Source organism: Sander lucioperca, chromosome 21 (assembly GCF_008315115.2).
Source record: "Sander lucioperca isolate FBNREF2018 chromosome 21, SLUC_FBN_1.2, whole genome shotgun sequence".
Taxonomy (NCBI): domain Eukaryota; kingdom Metazoa; phylum Chordata; class Actinopteri; order Perciformes; family Percidae; genus Sander; species Sander lucioperca.
In genome coordinates, this window is record NC_050193.1 from 16,328,247 (window position 1) to 16,351,504 (window position 23,258).

At 42.2% G+C, this 23,258-nt stretch overlaps 2 protein-coding genes and 1 long non-coding RNA gene across 7 annotated transcripts in view; 2 read left to right on the forward strand and 1 right to left on the reverse strand.

The window, feature by feature from the left end:
- ap5z1 (adaptor related protein complex 5 subunit zeta 1) overlaps window positions 1-9,819 on the forward strand; it is a 12,396-nt gene extending 2,577 nt beyond the window's left edge. The window contains exons 5-19 of one of the 5 annotated variants that reach the window (XM_031320658.2): window positions 87-202; window positions 311-485; window positions 690-737; window positions 2,607-2,747; window positions 2,936-2,973; window positions 4,744-4,906; window positions 6,117-6,295; window positions 6,427-6,569; window positions 6,693-6,811; window positions 7,837-7,964; window positions 8,075-8,172; window positions 8,306-8,438; window positions 9,076-9,290; window positions 9,393-9,644; window positions 9,675-9,819. In XM_031320658.2, coding sequence (XP_031176518.1) covers window positions 87-202; window positions 311-485; window positions 690-737; window positions 2,607-2,747; window positions 2,936-2,973; window positions 4,744-4,906; window positions 6,117-6,295; window positions 6,427-6,569; window positions 6,693-6,811; window positions 7,837-7,964; window positions 8,075-8,172; window positions 8,306-8,438; window positions 9,076-9,290; window positions 9,393-9,644; window position 9,675 — 1,949 coding nt within the window. In that variant the 3' untranslated portion in view covers window positions 9,676-9,819. Of the gene's footprint in view, window positions 1-86; window positions 203-310; window positions 486-689; window positions 738-2,606; window positions 2,748-2,935; window positions 2,974-4,743; window positions 4,907-6,116; window positions 6,296-6,426; window positions 6,570-6,692; window positions 6,812-7,836; window positions 7,965-8,074; window positions 8,173-8,305; window positions 8,439-9,075; window positions 9,291-9,392 lie in introns of all 5 variants that reach the window. The other 4 variants (XM_031320657.2, XM_031320656.2, XM_031320660.2 and 1 more) reach the window with 4 other exon arrangements.
- Window positions 1-17,769, forward strand: part of LOC118494144 — a 25,528-nt gene extending 7,759 nt beyond the window's left edge. Inside the window, exons 3-4 of the long non-coding RNA XR_004896221.1 lie at window positions 17,717-17,723; window positions 17,757-17,769. This is a non-coding gene — a long non-coding RNA (uncharacterized LOC118494144). The remainder of the gene's footprint in view (window positions 1-17,716; window positions 17,724-17,756) is intronic.
- Window positions 9,929-22,897, reverse strand: mmd2a (monocyte to macrophage differentiation-associated 2a). The gene is made up of 7 exons (XM_031320724.2): window positions 22,545-22,897; window positions 19,041-19,122; window positions 17,679-17,839; window positions 14,340-14,414; window positions 13,513-13,614; window positions 13,258-13,327; window positions 9,929-11,518 (listed from the first exon to the last, which is right to left on the reverse strand). The coding sequence occupies exons 1-7, from the start codon at window positions 22,571-22,573 to the stop codon at window positions 11,318-11,320; spliced, it is 720 nt and encodes a 239-aa protein (XP_031176584.1). The 5' UTR covers window positions 22,574-22,897; the 3' UTR covers window positions 9,929-11,317.
- Between the last annotated feature and the right edge of the window lie 361 nt (window positions 22,898-23,258).

Below are 23,258 nucleotides of genomic sequence, written 5' to 3' on the forward strand. Positions count from 1 at the left end.
AGGAGTGGGGCATAGTTAAAGCAAAGTTAAAATGCACATCTAATCAGCGATCCCATATATCATCATCTTTCTCTCCACCTGGCTTACAGATCATGTGACCCTCCTGAATAAGAAGCTTGTTGATTGGTTGCGTTATGCCAGCATCACTCAGGGAGGCGGTGCTTCCTCAGGAGGATTTTTCACAGGCCCCAGGTCACGTCAGGTAAGCAATCCACTCCATTTTTCGATTTTCAACTCTTTCACTAATGTAAAAAGTGGAGAAGACATTACTTTCTGCTGCTTTGTTGTATATCTTTGTGTTTTCTATCAGCCGGTACCGACAGCAGAGCTGGATGGAGCGGTGTCAGGGGATTTCTTCACTGTGCTGTGTGTGGGCCAGGGCTTCACAGAGGACCAGTGGATGAACGTGTACTCCTTTTCCATGCTTCGCCATTGGCTCCTCACCTACCACTCTGTTTTGAGCGGCAACGGCACAGCTGACACTGGTATGACCGTCCCACCAATAAATAAAAAAAAAAACAAAAAAACACGTCCTTTTCCCTCCCCCATGTGAGAGAGGCTCATTGCTTCATGTCACAGCTGCAAAGTACATACAAGGAACATCAGCCTCAAAGTATCAACCTTGAAGGCTGTAATTCACTTATATCAGCTGCCTCAGATGACCTGCTCTGTGTTTTCATCATCTCCAGCAAACAGGCTACAGCTCAGCCTCTCCCTCTCCCACTCCTTTTCTAATGGTAAGACTTGTGAGTTTGTGGCCCCTCCCTGCATGCGTGCGCATCTAAAAAGCTGTGAATAAGCTAAACTTCTTTTTAACTTCGGTATGGCACAACACTTGACATGATCATGACCCAAATGTGATCTAACAAACCGCCACAATCCTGATATGTGACTTCTTAAAGCAACACTAAAGCACTTTTCCCGCTTCGGTCCCCCTACAGGTTGGAAACGGAGTTGTCCATTACCACTGTCATAATGTCTCATTATGTCTCATTCAAATTACAGATCCGCTACCCGATCTGGCAAACTTGCATAGTGCGGTAATGGACAATTCCGCTTCCAACCTGTAGGGGGACCGAAGCGGGAAAAGTGCTTTAGTGTTGCTTTAACTACTCTTTCACTGTTTTGTGCACCTTTCTTTAATTTGAGTTTGTAATCATGAATGAATCACTGTGATAAATGATGCGTCAGTGATTAACCATCTTTAAACCTTTCTAATGTTCTCTGATTTAAACCTCAACAGCAAGCTTATCTTCAAGGGACAGTTTACCCCAAAATCAAAAATATATATTTTCCCTCTTACCTGTAGGGCTGTGATATCAGTCTAGATTGTTTTGGCATGGGTTGCCTAGTGTTGGATACATCAGCCGTAGAGATGTCTGCCTTCATTCCAATATAATGGAACTAGCTCTCGCCTCGTGGTGCTCAAAGCGCCAAACAAATACTTTTGGAAAAATATGTATTTTAGATTTTGGGGTGAACTGTGCCTTTTTTAAAGCTTTAAAGGAACACGCCGACTTATTGGGACTTTGTCTTATTCACCGTATCCCCCAGAGTTAGATAAGTCCATACATACCCTTCTCATCTCTGTGTGTGTCGTAACTCTGTCTGACGCACCCACCGCTAGCCTAGCTTAGCACAGATCCTGGAGGTAACCAGCTCCATCTAGCCTACTGCTCCCAATAAGTGACAAAATAACGCCAACATTTTCCTATTTACATGTGGTGATTTGTATAGTCACAGCGTGTACAAATAACAAGGTCACATGAGACACAGCCATCTTCTAACCGTATACAAACTGGGAACTATATTCTCAGAAAGGCGAAGCACTGCTACTTGGGCGGAGTGATTTGCTCACAGCACCTGAGAAGCCCTGTGGTGAGGAGCAGAGAGTAACAACGGTCGTTTTCAGGTGTTGCGCTAATCACTCCGCCCAAGTAGCAGAAGTAGCAGTGCTTTGCCTTCTGAGAATATAGTTCCCAGTTTATATACGGTTAGAAGATGGCTGTGTCTCATGTGACCTTGTTATTTGTACACCCTGTGACTACACAAATCACAACATGTAAATAGGAAAATGTTGGCGTTATTTTGTTACTTAATGGGAGCAGTAGGCTAGATGGAGCCAGTTACCACCAGGATCTGTGTTAAGCTAGGCTAGGCTAGCGGTGGGTGTGTCAGACAGAGTTACAACAAGATGAGAATGGTATGTATGGACTTATCTAACTCTGGGGGATACGAGGAATAAGACAAAGTCCCAATAAGTCGGCGTGTTCCTTTAACATTAAAGGAGCTTGGTGAAGTTTTCAACACAACTACAATCATAGTTTACAAAACTAAATCACGTTGTTGCAAATCATTCTTCATTATTTTTTTGTTGTTTCTGGTGGCTAAAGTGAGACGTTCCTCTTGATTGAAGTTGTTGTTTTCTATAAATCAAGGTATTGGTTGGGATCTCCATGAACAAAAACCTTTCCAATCATTGTAACTCCTGCTCTCTGTTCGGATTTAGCAAAAAGCCGTCTGAGAATACATCATGCGGATAAATCATCATTTCTTTCAGAAGGTTTTGAGTCGTGACCTCTCATTCCTGACCTCCCGTGTTGCAGATGACCGGTCGGAGGTGGACGGATCAGTGGTTTCCATCGTTTCAGCGACTTCCTCCTCCGGCCGATTGCTGCCTCCAAAGGAGCGTCTGAGAGAGAAGTCTTTCCAGTACTGCCTACGCCTCATCGAACAGAGCGATCGCAGTGAGTGTGTGTGCGCGTTATATTGTGCAATGTGTGTGTGAGAAAAAAGTAAGTCATGTAGGTGTTATCCCAGATTTTAAATTAAAAACTTCCATATAAGGTTGTCTTCTATTCTTTTGTATCTCTACATTTATATTTTACCGTGTAAGTGTGAACAGTCATGATGTATATTCTTCTCTTTGTCTCAGAGGCACACAGAAAGACCGATACGGACCTGCAGAAAGCGGTGAGCCCAAATATCATATATTTATTAGCACCATTGGAACATATAGAACATTCATACACACATACTGGTTCAGTTTCTGACACAACCAAGCCTCCACATCAGCGTCCTACATGTCATATCCACTATATATAGTGTATGGACACTAATCCATTTCAAACACCTTATACTGAAACAAGCTGACCTTTACTAATATTAAAGGTGCTGTAGGTAGGATTGTGAAGATCCAGGACTTAGCCAAAAAATGTGAACATTCACAACTTCTCAGTCCCTCCCCCCTTTCTGCTAAAGCCCAAAACGGTCTCCTAAGCCCCTCCTCCCACAAGGGAGAATGTGTGTGCATGAGCAGTGATTGACACGCGGTTAGTTAGTTTTATTACTGCACCTTTAAGGCCCCATATTATGCTCATTTTCAGGTTCATACTTGTATTTATGGGTGTCTACTAGAACATGCTTACATGCTTTAATGTTCAAAAACATTATTACATTGTAGTGTGATCCATACATTATTTTCCCATGCTGTCTGTGTTCACCCTCTGTCTGAAACGCTCCGTTTTAGCGCCTGTCCCTTTAAGCCCCCCTCCCGAAAAAGCCCAGTCTGCTCTGATTAGTCAGCATTTCCGGGTCTTCTGCGCTCTGAGCATCTCCGCACTAGAGTTTAGATTCTCTGCCCGCGGGCCGGGTCGGGCCGATATGTCCCGCCACTATCCTCGGGCCTTGCCCTTCATCAAGCATTTGTGTTTTTTTAATCATTACTTTATTAGCCTAATTGGGTGGGGAGAAAGCTATGCCTCTCCAGCTTCTCCCGTAGCTCTGGGTATATGTCCTGCACTGACTTGAGTGTGAGGTAAACAGCTAAATCGTGTCTCCCCCATCTGTAGCACTGTCTTCAATAATTGCGCAACCAGGCCAGATTGTTTCAGATATCCCACGAGTCCTTTAGCAGCAGATATGGTCTCTCCTATATCCGGCGCGTTGTCGGCCAGTGCGTCGGCATGCAGACCGTGGCGAAGGACGGTATTAATTAGGTGATCGAGACAAGAAAGTCTCCTATATGGTTCCAGGGCTTTGATTATGTTGCTTCCTTGATCTGTTACCCACAGGTAAAAGGAATTGTAGTTGAGAACGTCAGTTATAACGGCCCACAAATGTCTGGTTTAAATCGGGCTCGGGCTCATAATTACAGTTAACGTGTCAGGCCGGGCTCGGACACAACGTGCATGGGCTCGGGTAGGGTCAGGCTTGATTTTTTTTTTTGGGCCCGATCTAAGCTTTACTCTGCACCGTCATTGCGTAACTGTAACAGCACTGTAGCGTCACTTTCTACTTTGTATATATAAACAATATATAGTTTAGTTGTGGCATCACATCCTGACGGCTCGTTTAAAGGCACAGTTTCTGAATACGGGCTGTGTGTATTTCTCTGTGGATTGAGCATTTTGATACTTTTACAGTTTTTATATAGCACTTTAAATGCTTTAAAATAAAAATAAAAATACACGGAAATCTCACTTTTTACAATATGGGACCTTTTAGGCAAAAAAATCCACCTTAAATAATTTTGCGTTTGGTGTATTTTTCTCCCTTCCAAGTATATTACCAATAATAACAGTCAATAGTTTAAAATTGTGTAGTGGGTATAGAGCACTTCTCAATTCTTCATTTTTAATTTAGGGCAAAATGACGCTTTCTTGATTCTTGTATTATAACTAAACTAGCTATATTTATTTGATACTGGTGCCATTATTGTGTCGGCCCTGTTCCCTCTCTAAGTGTCTGGTGGAGGCGGTGTGTATCCTGGACTGTGTGTGTGAAGAGGACGCCTCGCTGGTCTTCCGAGCGTTCCCATGCATTAAGGCGCTCTTTGGTCGGCTCAGCTCAGACCTGTCGTTTGCCAGAGTCCTGCTGCCCATAGCTCAGTTCTACCTCAACCATGGTTTGTGTTTACATGTCTCTCTCTTTCTCCAAATCACATATGTACAAAAGCATAAATATGGATTCAGGTTGTAGGATCCATTTATTGAGTTGATCATATTTTATTTACATTTACCAAATCTTTGTTCTATTCATATGAGAAGGCCTACCTACATTATGAGTGGTGTAATTATTTACATACATATTTAGGTTGTTCACTCCCCTGATTATTTTTGTTGACATCCCCTAGTTTCTTATTTGCTATTTATCATGTCTGCTAGTAGGGAGGGGGTTGGCTTGAGGCCAAGGGGGTAAGCGAGCATCCGGAAAGCGTACCTCGTATGGGGAGATTCTAAGGCTAACAAGCCATCACCTTCCGTTAACATCCCATTGACTCCCATTCATTTTGGCGCCACTTTCACAGCGAATAACTTTACATCTGAAGCGTTTAAAGACTCTATTTGTCCATTGTTTATTTCTAAAGAAACACGACAATGTATAAAAGGCTCCATTACCTTGTATCTCATGTTATGGCCACGTAGTAGACGTTTTTGTAAAAATAGGCTAATGATTGTGTCATCACCACGCAACTCTCTGTCGCACAGTAGAGAAATTACTGTATAGTACAGGAGAAGCTCGCAGGCAGTTTTAACTTACATTAGCTGTTTAAGCTTAATTACTAATGTTAACTATCATTTTAGTGATCAATAATTAGCCTGTGCCTATGTTATCTCCTTACATATACCTACGCTCTCCGTCTCTGCTAGATTGGGAATGACTGAGATTTCTCTTGGCACAGCTACCAGAAGACTTCCAACTTTCAGACAGGTTGCTCACGTCACATCTACGTCGTCAAGCTCAGTTTGAGGCTGCGCAGTAACACTCAGCCATCACCGGAAAAGTGACTTCACTGGTCTCCGTCGAAGTACAGTATATGGCGTCGCTGTGTCCACTCTTTTACTGTCTATGCTTGAGACACGGGTAGCTACACCAGTTCAATCACAGACAGTTTTTGCATCGCTGTACCTGAAATGAAAATAAATGGACATAAGATGGATTTTCATTTTGGACTTGGTCTTTTGTGCGTTGAAATCATAGCCCTATGTTGGTAAGTGGCTCTGGAAGGTTTTAAGCCACTATACATGCATAGAAGTTCTTTCACAATGACTGTTCAGTTGCTTGATTCACAAATACCAAAAGCATTTTAATTTTGATGAACGTGTCCTATTTAGGCGAGATGGCGGCAGTGGATTGCGAGAGTGTGTGGAAGCTGGTGTTTGGCCGATTCCCTGCCGAGCTGTTCAACGACCACTTCCTGGCACATGAGCTTCTACGCTTCCTTCGACTGAACCTCAAAAGCCTGCAGCACCGAGTCCCACAGTACACCCGCTCCTTCCCAAACCTGCTGAAGGTGAAAATACAGAGATCCCTTTGACTGTTGTTTCATCTACACATACCTACTGAAGGCTAGTGAGGAGTACATGCTGTACCAAGTGAGGGCTACACAAGCTTTCTTTCTTTCTTTTTTTCCTGTCTCTGTAGTTCTTAGCGTGGGACAGCCCAGCGGTGGTGGATGACTTTGTGGATCTGCTGCCCTCTCTGGTGACAGCTGGAACTGCAGTGGAGCTTCTCCACACTCTGCTGGACCTGCCCTGTCTCTCTGCCACACTGGTCTTGCAAGTCAGGTGCACGCACACATCAGAGTAAACAAATTGTTAAAAAATGTCCAAACTGCAGATCAGACTGATTTAACTATGTTCATATTTTTTTACCATCTTACTGGGTTTGTGTGTGTATGTGTGCTGCAGGTCAACTTGTTTGCCCATCTCTGAGCCAGGAGGACGTGGCCTCCAGTCACCTGATGCATATCGAAACCCATCTTTCCGAGGGCTTTTCCTCTTCCTGCTTCGAGGGGATGCCGGCTCAGGTAAACGACATTAAAGCAACACTAGAGAACTTTTTGTAACTTAAAATAATGTTTCCAAAATCATTTCGGTGGTTCATCAACTCGTAACAGGGTGAACAGCACTTCTGCATTCGCTTTGCGGCTCTCTACCGGATATAACCGCACTATGCAAGTTTGCCAGATCGGGTAGTGGATCTGTAGTTCGAATGAGACATAATGGGACAATTCCGCTTCCAACCTGTAGGGGGACCGAAGCTGGAAAAGTTCTCTAGTGTTGCTTTAAAGGAATAGTTTGATATTTTGAGAAATACGCTTATGTGCTTATCCGGTATAACAAGTGAACATTTAATTAATGATCTTTCAAGGTGCTGGTAGGCAGATTTTGTTACCTTTTGGACTAGTCTTTTATTGGACTAGTCTCGCATTGCCTGACCTACATTATCTCCACAGTGCTGTGTCAGTGCTGGAGTGTGGTCTGGCTACACCGCGTTTCTATTTCAGAATAGAGGAAAAAACCGCTCTGTCGTGTTTGTATTTCTTTAAACCAGTCACAACAGCCCTGGGCAGCGCTGGCCGGTCCTGCGGCAACAGTGCCCTTGCTAAATAGATAGCGCAGGTATTGGAAGTGTAGGAACATCTGGTGCGTCTCTCACGCACCGGATGTAAGGTTTTATCCCAGCAATGTACTCCAGGTAAGCCAGACTACTTTTGAACAGAGCCAGGCTAGCTGTCTTCTCATTTAACTATCAGCAAGAAAGCAAATAAGCGTATTTCCTAAAATGCCAAATTATTCCTAAGGACAGTGGGTTAAAAATATGTTATTGAATTGTTTTTAGACACTTTTACTCATGCCACACTAAATATGTAAAATAAATTCCATGGATTTGATGTAGTTATGCTATGACATAACATAGTGTATTTCAGTGTTTAAGAAATGTTCACTGTGTTTGTTAAGACTGTCTATCATTACAACCAGTAGCTGGTAAATGTGGGTCTTTGTTGTGGAAACAAAGCTAATTGAATCCCTTTTCTTTCTCGCTCCACAGGTGACACCATTGACCGACTGAGCACGCTCCACGAGCTGCTGGCTGAGACTGCCGATTGGCCGAGAGTTGTTCAGTGTGCCCAGACTGTCCCCTTGCTTTTGCACATTTTTTTCAACACGGTCATTACGGTGAAGAGACTAAAACGTTCTTTACAAAATCGGCAACTACGGCACTTTAGAATGCTGGATGTTTAGTTTCAGCTTTTAGAAGTGATCTGATGTATGTGCTTGTTTTCTAGGGAGCCGATGAGAAGCTCTTATCACACTTGATTCTGGTGATGCTGGAGAGAAGTAGCCTCCTCCTCAACATCCCTGAATACAATAAAGAGATACAAAGGTATACACACACACACACACACACACACACACACACACACACACAGTGGAACGTACAGTGTTACTCTGCTGTATGTCTTTACCCTGATCTCCTCACTCGCTCCATGCCTTGCTCTGGCTCTCTGTTTCTGCAGGGTGTTCAGCAGCCACCTGCTGAGGTTTTGTAAGCTCCACCCGTCTCTTGTAGTGGACCAGTCTCACGAGCTGCTGGAGTTCGCTGGAGCCACAGCCAACGTCTACAGCAAAGAAGGAATCTACACACATGTGGTAATACAACTGTGTGTGTGTGTGTGTGTGTGTGTGTGTGTGTGTGTGTGTGTGTGTGTGTGTGTGTGTGTGTGTGTGTGTGTGTGTGTGTGTGTGTGTGTGTGTGTGTGTGTGTACTTGTTTTACTATATTCGCGGGGTCCAAAAACCGGGGAATACAGTATACTTGTGGGGTCTGCACAGCTTTGTGGGGCCAAAATGCTGGACCCCACAAGTTTAAAGGGCTGTTTGAGGGTTAAGACTTGGTTTTAGGATTAGGGTTAGAATTAGGTTATGGTTAGGGTGAGGGTAAGGGTTAAGGTTAGGCATTTAGTTGTGATGGTTAAGGTTAGGGTAAGGGGCTAGGGAATGCATTATGTCAATGACGGGTCCCCACAAAGATAGTGAAACAAACATGTTGTGTGTGTGTGTGTGTGTGTGTGTGTGTGTGTGTGTGTGTGTGTGTGTGTGTGTGTGGCAGAGAGGAGGATCATGCTGATCTAAGGATGATCCTTTTTCCTTTTATGTGTATTTTGGATCCTTCACAAAACTAAAGCTTTTGTCAGATCTCAGCATCCTTTTGATATCACTCCAAACACTAAAATGTGCAACAACAAAAACCTGACACTAAGATAATATTGAACTTGTTTGGCTTTCAGGTGTGGGTTCTGGGCGAGTACCTCTCCGTGTCGTGCGACTCCCGCTGCTCCGTGAGGCTCATCACTTCCTGTTTTGAGGCGCTGGAGGCGGTGCTGTTTGAGATCACGTCATCTGTCCCGCCACCTGGAGCAGATTGCCCCGCACCCAGAGTCGTCACCACTCTAATGAGCGCTCTGGCTAAGCTGGCGTCACGATCACACGACCTCATACCCAGGTGACAGTCCTACATTTTTTTTTTTTTTTTTTTTTAACTGATTTGTTTTCCTCCTGCAGGCATTATGTAATGTCACGTAATTGTGTGTTTATGTCTGTTTAGGGTGTCTCTGTTTCTCTCCAAGCTAAGAACGCTCACCAGAGGCGGATCAGTTGCCTGGTGCTCCGATGAAGAGGACCTTGTTGCCATAGTAACGCGAGGCGAGGAGTTGTGGTCGCTGCTGAAAGCCCCCGGTGTGGCTCAGAGCGTCCTGACCCCACCTCCACATGTCACCACACCCCAGTGGCACAGAGACACCAACGTGGCCATGCCCCTGCGACTGCGGGCCCTCACCAGCCTCACACACTCGCAATAACACACACACACACACACACACACACACACACACACACACACTCACATACACACACTGAAATGCACATCACACATCATCATTTTGAATTCGCAGCTGGAGATTCCCTCATGAAATCATACTGAATTTTGATTTTTGCACATTATTCTTGTAAATAAAGACATTACTTGATTGAAACTTGATGTGATGTGAAGCATTTTTTGCATCCACAAAATACACAGACCCCTCCCAGCGTAATATAGTTTATCATCTTTAATACAATGAAAATACAATTTTACAAAATAGATCATCTGATTTTTTTTTTTTTTTTTTTTAATTAAATAAATGCTCAATTCCTGAGTAATTGCTCTGTAAAACAAACAGTTGAACTACTAGAGGTCAGGGGAAAAAAACGGCAAGTGTGATCCATACAGCGCTTAAAGAAGTATAAAAATTCAAACGGTGAAAGTAAAAATGGTGGATAACATGCCCATGTGTATTCTCAGGATTTGAGGAAATTCTACTTCATTCAACATTGTTGCTGATACAAAAGTGCCTTAAGGATAAGGGTGCACCACTTAAAACAACTTGCAATCATCTTCCTCTAAACAAGATAATCAATGGCTACAGCCGCAACATTCTTTGTTAATTTAACATTTAATACAGTGTAACATTAACTCTAGATTAGACTTTTAATCTTTCAAATAACATAACACAAAAGTATGAGAATTTTGAGGCAGATTTAAGACTAACGTAAATCAAAACAGAATCACAATCGGGCTACTGAGGCCCGTTATCCTCAACAGTCGACTGATTATCTGGAATAAGAGAGGGTCATCAGAGTCAATGTGAATTCTTATCAGCCAATATATGGTGACTTTAAGTCAGTCTGCAGGTTGCTTGTAAGTCAACCTAAAACGTTTGTTTATGAAACCGGTGTGTGTTGCTTGTAGTGCCAACTCTATATTTTCATATTTTGCCACTGTGCAAAATGGACAAAACCAAAATAAAGTAAAGTAGGGGTTAGCAGCACCATTATAGAGGAATGCCTCTGTGGAAAGTTTTGGCACATAACCTATGGTCACAGAGTGTATGTCGTCAGTTCTCTTATGAAGATGTGTGATTAAAGAAATACATTTTATATGCTTATTCTTGCAGAGAGTTGCTGACTATGTATTTAGTACAGATATGAGAGTGGTATCAATCTCCTCATCTAACTCCCAGTAAGAAAGGGAATTAAGCGCATTAGCAAATTGTCAAACTACTCCTTTCACTGAACATTGGTCATCTAAGCTTGCTGGCACGTTATATGATATTATATGTTTCCCTATTTGCACAAACATCTCCCAGCAGGTGATGAACACAAATGAAGATTCATACCCAGGGCTATTTCTTATCTTTCTGATGATAAAAATGTCCTGGACAGCAGAATGAAAGTCGTATCTCTGTGTACGTTTGGTTAAGTCAGTATGAATGTTCACTGATCAGTCTGTTATATAATTAGCATGTTAAAAAATGCCTTTTAGATTAACAGTAAGATTCCCCCAGGGGTTTTGGCCCCGACTGTGGAGAATGTCATCTGATCTGCAGCAGTCAGTGCGATCAGATCATCTCAGCACTGTCATTCCAGGTTCAGCCTCATGAGTCAGGTTAATTGTAGTCAAAACAAAATGGCCTAATGACTAGAAGAGACTAGTCACCTCGACGTCTGCAGCAGCGGCCCAGGTAAGTACAGGTACCTCCAGATGGCGTAATAATGAATGCATGCTCCTGCTGCCACGAAAACATGCCAGATGGCGTGGGCGAAAGGGATGAGGCCATCGCTCTTAAAGAAGACCACGCCCACCACATAGAAGACACCTCCCACTGCCAGTTCACACACACCTGCACGCTCTACCTGGAACAGTCCAAAAAGACATGGAAGTGAAGTGCTCAAACAAACATCTTTTTTAAATTTTTTTTAAAGCTACATTGTGTAAGAATTTCTCCCATCTAGCAGTGAAATTGTATATGACAACCAACTGAATATTACTTTCTAGCCCTTCCCATTCCGAGCGGGTTTCAACTCCTACGGTGGCCGAACCCAAAATGAGCTCTTAGTATCTCCATCGTTTGACACGCAGCTGTTCTAGCTGTCTGTGTTACAACTGCATGACGTGAGTTGTCTGCCAGGGAAATCACGACGTTATGCACAACCATGCTATAGTTAGCCAAGCAACTATAAAACTTCAAATTTACACAAATAGGCTAAATTACCTGTCTAGAAGAAAGCAGGCAACCTCAGCATCCCTTTTAAAACCCTTGCTCCTCTATCCATCTTGGAAAAGCCACTCCAATATATTAACTTTTGGTCTTGTTGCTTTGCTTGCCTTGCTTGTTGTCATTTTAATTCTCTTTTTCGCTTCCTTGGCGACTCCATTACATGTCCTTGAGAATAGGTGTGATCCTCCATCTTCAACAGGCTTTCAAATCTGCCAGCAGTCGCGAGTATTCTTCTGGCTGGCTGGAGTGTAAAAGCGCGAAAGGCGGAGGTATGTCCCTCTTTGGCTAATGTATTTTAAAGATGGAGGCGCTACATGGTGGCCGTCATTCGAGCGACTCGCTCCTATGTATTCTGAGTGATTCTGAATGGCAGATTCTACGCTTACGAGAATCCTTTGATTAGTTGGTGGAAGTCATTACACATGAATGCAAAACATTACACAATGTAGGTTTAAAGAGCGTGTTTAACAAAATGAATTTCAAGGTGTTTTACTGTAGCAAAAAAAGGATAGGATATTAAGTGATAATAATAAAAAATGTAATAACAACAAAAGAGTTCCAGCAGCATCGATGTCTGGACCCCTAATAATACAATATATTCCAAGAACATGGTGCATAAGTTGTTTTAGTGTGTGACTTACAAAAGGTTGTGTGTGTTTTTGTATGTCTGGTTCTGATTTCTGATTCTAAAACCAAGAATATTAAAATTGTATATACGGTGTGTTATTACATTTTTACCAACCATTTTCCAAAGCATACAGTTTTTGGTTGAATCAAAAAGTGAAATCATTTGCGACAGAAAATAGTTCCCAACTAATGCGTTACACTCTTTACTCATGTTTGCAAAAACAAATTTGCAAAAAAACAAAACAACTTTCAAGCCCTTCAGAAAGAAAAAAGAAGAAAAAAATTCAAAACTTATATATTTCCGATCCAACATTTACATCTTCAGTAGGAATCAATGGGCCTGAGGCTGAGAGCCACTGACAGGGTTAAAAACAGACTAAAGAGACAGACAGACAGCATTATCGACTTTTTTATGGGATTTTTAGGCGATAAGAAATATATAAAATATATATACTGTGATTGTTATAATATATTTTAATATAATACAACCTTATACCTGAGACGAAGTCAATCTAAAAACATATACAGTACATTGGAAAATAGTCGGTGGTAATATTACAGTAAATGATTTGTAGGTAAGGAGCAAAAACAAACTAAACCATCTGGTTCTTTAAATCCTGACAGTTTCTGAGTTCACACAATAGCAGGAAGCCTGCTGCAGCGGAAGAGGCCTCACAGAAGAGAGCTTTTTTCTTCTTCTCAGAAGCAGAGAAAGACCATGCTTAGACCTTAGTGGTTTGTGCTTACCATAGACAGGATGACCAAAGCCGGAACAACCCCCATGGCCACATATCCAAACAACTCTACCAGCTTGTACCTGCAGGTAAAAAAAAAAAAAAAAAGACCACGTGAAAATATAACACCATGTTCTACGGGATTTGTTTCTGTTTCAAACCAGCCCAGTGTTTGCTGTAAACACTTGAAGGACACGAGTTTAGTTTCAGGTTCATTGTTTTCAACCGGGGACTCAGAGCAGAGCGACACAAAGACAGACGTTGTTACCTCTCGTGGAAAAAGAAGACATACACGGATCCTACGCAAGCCATGAGCCATATCAGCCAGCGCATGTGGCACGCCCAGGGCCCCAGATCCCTCAGCATCAACCTGAGGAGACACATGAGTACATTCACCATATGAGCTTGTTATTAAAGTGTAACTCTCGCCAAAATGCAACCTAGGGTCTTTTTGTGAACGTACCCGAGTACATTAAAAGCATAATTAGGACGGAAGCGTCACTTTTAAGATTTACCGTATAAAAGTCGATCTCCGAATGCAAATGAACGGACTCCATAGGAGGAAATGTCATTCTTATATGAGGCTCCTTTGTCAACTACAAGGTCACTATTGTGTTTCACTAACGACAAAACAACGAATTATCCGTGCATTTATATGGAACTAAGCTTTTGGAGCTTTTCATCTTTACTCCTCTCCCTCGACTATTTTTGACTGGCTCGATGGACAGCGACCGGAAAACCAACAGCTACGGTGAGTTCTTCTTTTTAGTGAACTCTGTGTACACAAACAATGTTCTCAATGCTCAAGTTCACGTGTAGAGCCCCTGGTGATACTTGGAGCAAAGTTTCATGTTGTGTCGAGCCTTCTTAGTGATGCGATCATAGTAGTGCCCCTAGCTCTCTCGTTCAAAATGTCATCTGACCAAAAACAAAAACATGGACAATCTTAAAAGTGGCGCGTCCATCCTAATTATGCTTTTAAACGAAAGTTTGAAAGTTTAGTATATTCGCAAAAAGACCCTAGGTTGCATTTTGGCGAGTTACGCTTTAACCAGCTATATAATCCACCAGACTGTATGTCACTCCTTGACCCACCAGGGAGAGTAGGAGGCAGCTATGAAGAAGTAGATGGCCATTCTGTCACACATGTGGAAACGCTGCTCCACCTTCCTACACACAGACAAAGAGAAGGAGAGACAAAAGCTCATTTCCATCCTTCAATTCTAGCTGAATCCATATTTCTTTAAACTAAACAGGACCCAGCCTGCAAAACATCACAAAGCAAAAGGAGGACTGTAGTTTCTTTCAGCGCATAGCAGGTCTCACATTTTAGAAGGCACGTTTGGTTGTTGTGAAAACACACACACACACACACACACACACACACACACACACACACACACACACACCACAAATTCAAACTTCCCCTGACCCTGTCCTTGGACATATAAAACAGTGGCTGTTGTGTCTTTTCTGACTATTGTGTGTGAAAGGCCAGAGGCGTTGTTTCAGAGTTGGACTCTATTCATCACATTCTCAGTTAAATATGTTAATAAAATCCTAATGATCACACAAACTTTTATGTTTTACACATGGTGTCGTTTTTCAATAGCTCAGGGTTATATAACTATATTCATTTTGTTTCTCTGTATGGATGATTAAGTTAGCTTGATTTGGGCCAGGCGGTGACAGTATATACCAGTGGTTCTCAAAGTGGGGTTCGGGGACCCCCAGGTGTCCTTGAAGGGGTTCCAGGGGGTCCCCAACAAAAAGAGGAATCATTTATCTTCACTATAGTTCCATCCATAAGTAACTCAATGACAGATTGTCTGACTATTTCGCTCATAGGTTTATACAGTTTCTGTAATAAAACATCTAAAAGCAAAAATGCTATCAGGTAGGGGACCTTGGGACAAAGTCTTATCAGATGGGGGTCTGTGGTCTAATTTGTGTCAGTTCAGGGGTCCTCAATGTGAAAAAATTTGAGAACCACTGGTATATACAGTATAACGACATAACGTTATCTCATTTATTTTTTCTATATGGCTCCTATCACGGCCACTGTGTTACAACAATATTTACGTCCTTTGGACGATGCTTTACGTTCCGATCATTATGTACAAAATGAAAAAAACAAAAATAGGCTTTACCTTGTGGTTATGTCATATTAGACTTTTTATTTATGGAATTACCAGAAAAAATGCTATATGGTGATATATAATATCGCTATTGAGAGATAAAATGACCTAGAATGGAATAGAAGATTGTCAATTCCTAAGCTTGATTTAAATGTTAAAAAAATATTCTTTTTTGGGCATTTTAGGCCTTTATTATTTATATAGGACAGCTGAAGACATGAAAGGGGAGAGAGAGGGGGGAACGACATGCAACAAAGGGCCACAGGGCGGAGTTGAACCTGCGGCCGCTGCATCAAGGATTAAACCTCTATATATGGGCGTCTGCTCTGCCAGGTTAGTTAACCAGACGCCAAAATGTTGATGATTTAACATGCGTCTGGAAATCTCAGTTCTTACAAGCTGGTTTAGAAATAATTTGGAGCTGTTGTCATAGAAACAAGTCTTTAATCTCAAACCTGCAAAAGTACAGGATTATTCACATTTAGGTGGATCTGTAACTGAAGTTTTTTTGGTATACGCCATATATGAGCTCAAAAATGTAGACACCTTATCTCGTAATATTGAGAAAATAACTCGTAATTTTGAGAAAAGATCTCGTAATTATGAGATGAATGCATTTTCACAACAACAGAAAACTGCTCTCTTGTGTGAAGCTTTCAGGCTAGCTGATGCCATGGAAGCAAATAGGCCAACGTCTCACCTGTTTAGTTATCAGTTTGTCGACTTTGCGGTTGTTCGGGCGGAAAGCCCATTCTGATCTGTTGGACATTGTTGCGTTTCTGCAGGATCAGTTGAACAGATATGGCATGCTTCACGGTTATAAGATGATGCATCTGAAATGCGTCCAGATGTCCATTAACTAATATTATTAGTTACATTAGAAGTATCACGCTAACTTAACCCAGCTGAATTTAATGTTACCTCTCGGTGGTACAGTTGATCACTGAGCCGTGGCCTACTGACAACTAGATATGCCGCCTTCCAGGTGTTTAAAATTATCTCATAATTACAAGATCTTTTCTCAAAATTATGAGTTATTTTCTCAATATTATGAGATAAGGTGTCTACATTTTTTTTTTCTATGGTGAATGTAATACGCTTCCGTAAGTTGCCTTTTACAACGTTTATTTTTTTTATACGCGTTTGGTTTTTTTCCAACGTTTCTGTCACTTTTTCAATGTTTTGGGCGCCTTTTGTTTAAATTTTTGGTGTTTTTTTCCTGACGTTTTTAACGTTTTCTTTCAATGTTATTTTCCATTGTTTTTGTTGCTTTTCCCAACGTTCTGTCATTTATTTATTTTTTACATTTTCGGGGCATATTTCGACAGCCCATATTTTCTGATATAAAAAAAAAAACAGGTCAAAATTGACCGAGGACAACATGAGATTTAACAATGAACCTTCAACCTCAAACCTAATATAGTTAGGGATGCAGTGAATGAAAACGCATCACCTCAATTAAATGTTTCTGACTGCTGAGAGAATTAACCATCATTTCAGCCTGATAGCATGTTATTCCGGATTAGTTAAACCACATTTGAAGAACATGGCTTTCTGAGATATTTTTTTCATGATTAAAGATTTATTTTTGAGTTTTATAGGGTCATGACAGGAAAGTGGACCAAGCTGAATGTAGAGTTAGTGGGGTTTTGACTGTTAATATGTGAGTGAATGCTTTTTAGAGGGTGTGAGTTAAAGATGTGAAATATTTTCATTACTACGCCACATCTGTTGTTTGAGCTCTGGCCTCCTGGCTCTGTCATAATTAACAAACTGTATGTCTGAGTGTGATGTAAAAGTCTACCGGAGCACATAAACACACACATGCACATCTGCCAAATCCCTACCAGCGTTTTCTGCTACACACACACACACACACACACACACACACACACACACACACACACACACACACACACACACACACACACACACACACACACTCTCACACACACACACACACACACACACACACACACACACACACACACACACACACCCGTCATTGACATAATGCATACCCTAGCCCCTTACCCTAACCTTAACCATCACAGCTAAATGCCTAACCTTAACCCTTACCCTCACCCTAACCATAACCTAATTCTAACCCTAATCCTAAAACCAAGTCTTAACCCTCAAACAGCCCTTTAAAGTTGTGGGGTCCAGCATTTTGGCCCCACAAAGCTGTCGGGACCCCACAAGTATACTGGACTCCCGGTTTTTGGACCCCACGAATATAGTTAAACAAGCCCACACACACACACACACACACACACACACACACACACACACACACCGGAGGTGGCTGATTTTCCAGGCAGCGGTGTGGAAGAGTGTTGAGGTGACGAACAGGCCGGTGAGACCGCTCCCATAGAGCCAGGCAGCCACACTATGCCATTGGTCCACAGACAGGAAGTAGAGCACAGACCCACCCACCAGACTGGGGAGGATCCATACCTAAAGAACATCAGAATGATACAAAACCTTATAGTTTCATTTTCTCATGATACATACATTACATTTGACATAGCCTAGTATATGAGAGAGACTTTCCTTTAAAATGTTCTGATTTCTTAAAAGTGCATTAACGCAAGGCTATATCAAATAAATATATAAAATCTAGTATTTCACTAATGTAACCAGGCATTTTAAGAAATACGCGTATTCGCTTTCTTGCTGTCGAGAGTTTGATGAGAAGATCGATACTACTCTTGTGTCTGTACTCTATGTATGAAGCTACCACTAGCAGCCGGTTAGCTTAGCTTAGCATAAAGACTGGAAACAGCTAGCCTGGATCCGTCTGAAGGTAACAGTAACAAAAAAGTGTAAAAACGTCATTTTGCTGTTTCGTAACATGTTAGGAAGTGGATTGTGTTACCCATTGACAGAGAGCCATGCTAGATGTTTACCCATTACCAATCTTTTTTGTTAAGCTAAGCATAGCTATCCAGCTGTTAGCTGTAGGCTACTCCTATTTACTGTACACACTTGAGAGTGGTGTATTTACCAACTTCTCCTTTAACTGATTCTGTATCTAACAAAAGATGAAGATGATACTTGATGTTTATAGGATACACTGCCCTGCAAAATAGCCCCTTAGCTGGCTGAGTGAATGAATGCAATGAAGTATCAGAAAATCCCAGCCCATGTGAGGCTTTACAGTCATTACAGCCATGTTTTCTCTCTGTTTCATTCACTGTCTGTCTTGCTCTGTCGGAGGCGGAAGCGCACAGGGATTACAGCAGATTAGAGAAAACTACAGGCTGAATCACAGATTATAGCCTCTATGGCACGGCCAAAAATCCTCCATATTCCGCCTCATTCCACGCAATCCTCTCCATCTTTTCAGAGTCATCTCTGAACTGACAGACTCGCTAAACACAGAAAACACGGGGGACAGTGTAGATATTGTAATATATAGAAAAGTAACACACAACAAGGGCTGTAGTGAAGTGCTGATCGCTGGAAGTAGACTTAAAAGTAATTAAAAGAAAAAAATTGTTGCACACTCTGGCTCCATATGCATTTCTCTATTTTATTTCGATAACGTTTCGGCCCTCAGGCCTTCTTCCAGATCAACGATAGAGATTGTAAACCAGAACAGCTTTAGGAGGGCTGAAGAAAAAATATCTTTACTGTCTGTATTTGTTTGGCTCACCCCATGTGTGGCACAGTTTGCAGCATGTTCATATTCAGTGGGCTGGTATCTCTTACTGGCTGGGACCCTGCAGTTCATGAACCTGAGAGAGAAGTGAGGGTGGGGGGGGGGGAGAGACAGAGAAAGAAAGGGGGGAGAGACAGGGGGAGGTGTGTTCAGGTAACGAATGCAGATCTAGAGGCAAAACAAGGTCCTGCTTTATTAGTTAATAAGTTACTGTGTGCGGAACCCATTAAGGCCAATGTGTGTGTGTGTGTGTGTGTGTGTGTGTGTGTGTGTGTGTGTGTGTGTGTGTGTGTGTGTGTGTGTGTGTGTGTGTACGTGTACGTGTAACGGTCATTCTTGGAGGATTTACAGGTCTCTAATCCACATCACGTTGTCTGAATTTTAGTGTGCCTCATCGTTACTGGGGCAACTGTCTGCGTTGCTATGGTCACCGGTGATGTCACTGCTTGTACTACAACAACAGGATACCACACTGACCACTAACTACATTTGCATTATTTGTTATGCTGGCATACACTACTGAGAAAGTAACTTTAGTGTGTGTGTGTGTGTGTGTGTGTGTGTGTGTGTGTGTGTGTGTGTGTGTGTGTGTGTATTGTGTTTGCTTTTTAATCAGTAGTAAATCTCTCAATCCCAGCTCAAAGGGAAAAACACATCTGGAGATGTTACGAAACCACATTTTATACGAAAAGATGGACACACACACACACACACACACACACACACACACAAACAAACACACGCATGCTAATTTGAATGTAGCCTCTCATTCAGGGCCACAGGTGTGTTTGCGTCAGTCAGCTGTGTTATTTAATTACACATTTAGGCCGACATCATCATCACATGCACACAGACACATCACGCCTCGTTCCTAACACACACACAAACACGCGCACACGCACACACACACACACACACACACACACACACACACACACACACACACACACACACACACACACACACACACACACACAAACAAACACAACAGCTTTTTGTTGTAATGGTCTATTAAGTTTGAACAGTGAGGAGGAAGTGAAGAAGAAGCAGACATAGGGACACCATCACTCGTCGCAACCCTCACCTAAAAGTCTATAAAACAACCGGATTACCAAAACACTCCTGTTAATGTAGCTCGAAAAAGTCTTGCATAACCTAACAACCTGACATCTGGCACAAAAGAAAAAGTAATTTCCACAGTCCAAACCTTTCAAGCTGCACACATTTTAGTAAAAAAAAAAGACTTATATGTATATTAATCCTTCGAAAGTGATTAGAAACAAACTAAAATATTCGGTGAGACCACAAGACAACTTTTATCTGCAGATAGGAAACCTAGTTGAGGCGTCAATCTGTGATAAAAGGCATCCTCTCTAGATTCTAAGAACGTGCTACATTATCTAATTTTATAATGGACACACTCTATATTATGGGGCTCCACTTCGGACATCTTGATCACCAGTTTTATCTTTTCAAAACAAGTCGCGTGTGCCTGTGGTTTGGTGGACGGAAAAAGAATGAGCAAGTCAAATTTGTGGGTCATCTTTTTGTGTGTGCGTGTGTGCCTGCGTGCCTGCGTGCATGCATGCCTACGTGCATGCCTGCGTGCGTGTGTGCACCCACCACCAGAACCCCCATAACAAGAATGTTGGTGTGTTTTCCTGTTGTAGGTCAGGTTGGTGGTACAGCAGCGCTCTCTAAAGCACAAAACACATCTGTCCTTCACACACAAATTCCATAAACACACTCATTTCTTCCGCATCTCTTCTTTTTTGCTTACTAACACTTACAGCATATAAAGAGTCAATACATCTCTCTTTGTTGCTTTTAATATACTTTTGTAGACTTCCTATCACTCTTAACCACCTTTATTAAAGTTCTGCCCACGTGTGAATGTCTGCATGATTCCTACTGCAAATGCTTGTGCCGTGCATTTTTCTTAAGATGTTATCCACAAAAAGAAAACATTTAGTAAGATTACATGATTGTATGGCTGTCATTCCATCAGTTTCCCCTGCAGTTCCACAGGCCGTGCCAAGTGCATAACAAGAGAGCAGTATTTTTCTGAGCGCTGTTGTGGTATTGTAGAGCTCTCAATGGACCTGAATGTAGCACTCCGACGTCCTCTAATTGGTTATGTCAGAACTCTGTGTGTGTGTGTGTGTGTGTGTGTGTGTGTGTGTGTGTGTGTGTGTGTGTGTGTGTGTGTGTGTGTGTGTGTGTAATGAACCGAAAGGACGGGATAGGGATTCACGGGCTCTGATCAGAGAGGGCATTGTTGTCCTCATCAACACACTATTCTTTCTCTTTTCTCTCTTTCATGTATTTGTCTTTCCACACACTTCTTTCTGTGTGTGTTCCTCATATGGTTCCATACATTTGCATGGTGTGTTTTTTACCTCACAAAGCAAGCGTTTGCTGTGTTATAAAAGCCCATTACAGCACATTCTATACATTAATAGGATTGGTTGCATCTAAGAGGATCAAAATCTTTGGACATAGTGTATAGGAATGTGTGTGTGTGTGTGTGTGTGTGTGTGTGTGTGTGTGTGTGTGTGTGTGTGTGTGTGTGTATACACTCTCTGTAACTCCAGGGCTATTCCTTTTACAGCAAAGATCAAGTTCACCTCCTCTGGGACTTACTCTCCGGTTCTCACAGTTATCCCCATGCACAGACATAGAGGCTAACTGACTGATGAATGCACTTAAGCAGGCTTCAGCGTAAGTTTTGTCCCCTCTGCAATAGCAGCCCTGAACAATCTGCCTCGCTGACACTTTTGCGAGCTGAGATGGTGAATGCATTCATTGAGATTTTGTGCACTATTTATATATGTTGTTACGTGTTTATATGTATGTTGCTGTGTGTTGTTATGTGTACTGACTGTGGAAACAAATATCCCTGCGGGGCAATACATTTACATCTAAATCTAATCTATACTGTAAACTGCTGTTTGTTTGTGATGCCATGTCCAGTGAAATGCAGCAGCACATGGTTACCAATAAACTAACAACTGCTAAACTAAAGCCAGTAAAGGAACCTGGACAGCGTAAAAGATGGAACAGATGACATATGGAGAAGCACTTTGGTTTCAAGAATATATATATAGAAATATATAATATCTTATAATATAAGAATATAAGTGCTCTCTTCAGCTTATTTGGGTACTTAATAAAAGTAACGATCTCCAAGTTCGTTACTCTCTCTCTCTCTCACACTCTCCTCTTTCTCTCTCTGACACACACACTCACACACACACACGCACACGCTCACACACACGCTCACACACACGCTCACACACACACACACACACACACACACACATACACACACACACACACACACACACACACACACACACACACACAAAACCTAATCTATAACATCCCTCGCTGTGCCAACGCGTCAGTGCGCATGGATGCACAGGATGTGTCACACATGGAAAATATGCTGCCAAATATTAGCAGTCAAACTTTCCTGAGAAAATAAAAAAATATTACCTTCCAAATTTTGTCCTCTTAAAGTCCATCTCGTGCGTAAGGGCTTTTTTGCGCGCGCGTTGGTGCGCTCTATTTGCTAACAGCACACCAGCGAGCGTCGTCTCCTCCTACGGATCCCCCATTCCGGATGTCCCACCGCCGCGCGTGCAAACATAAACACATAAAGTCCGACAGGGACATCGAGCCTGCAGAGTCAACTGCACACAAATACACGACTTTATCTAAAGTGTCGGGACTTCTCCGGTGGTCAAACAACGAGCCATCCCGGTGGGAACACGGAGGCGATGTGTGAGGGGAAACTGTACAGAGATTTTTTTCGGAGTCTCTGAGATGTGTTTGCAGGATGTTCCGCGGGACTGGGTTAGTAACCCCTCCCCTCCCCTCCCCTCCTCCTCCCTTCCCCTTTCCCCCTATCCAGGCTGATGATAACACAAACAGCAACAGCTCCCCACAACACAACTCTATCTCCTGCCTCAGTTTTAATTTTTAACTGGCTCTACTAGTGTGACTTTTAAATATTGTTGAAACATAGGGACCTATAACCTACAGGAAAAGGGACACAAAGGTGATAACTAAACCTAAGCAAATTATTACATGACTTTGAGAAAGTTATTCATGTTGTAGGGGGTGGAAAAATAATGTAAAGACACACTGGTAGGCAAAAAGCTAAAAAAAAAAAAAAAAAAAAATTACAGTCTGGAACAGGACACAGTG

What these genes read in the sequence shown, in the direction of transcription:
- mmd2a (XM_031320724.2), bottom strand. Translation starts at nt 22,573, where the DNA reads ATGGACTTTAAGAGGACAAAATTTGGAAG. An exon ending in AAGAGGACAAAATTTGGAAG is followed by an intron (nt 19,123 to 22,544) that starts GTAATATTTTTT and finishes CTTCTCTCTCAG; the next exon opens with GTTCATGAACTGCAGGGTCC. An exon ending in GTCTTCTTTTTCCACGAGAG is followed by an intron (nt 13,328 to 13,512) that starts GTAACAACGTCT and finishes TTTTACCTGCAG; the next exon opens with GTACAAGCTGGTAGAGTTGT.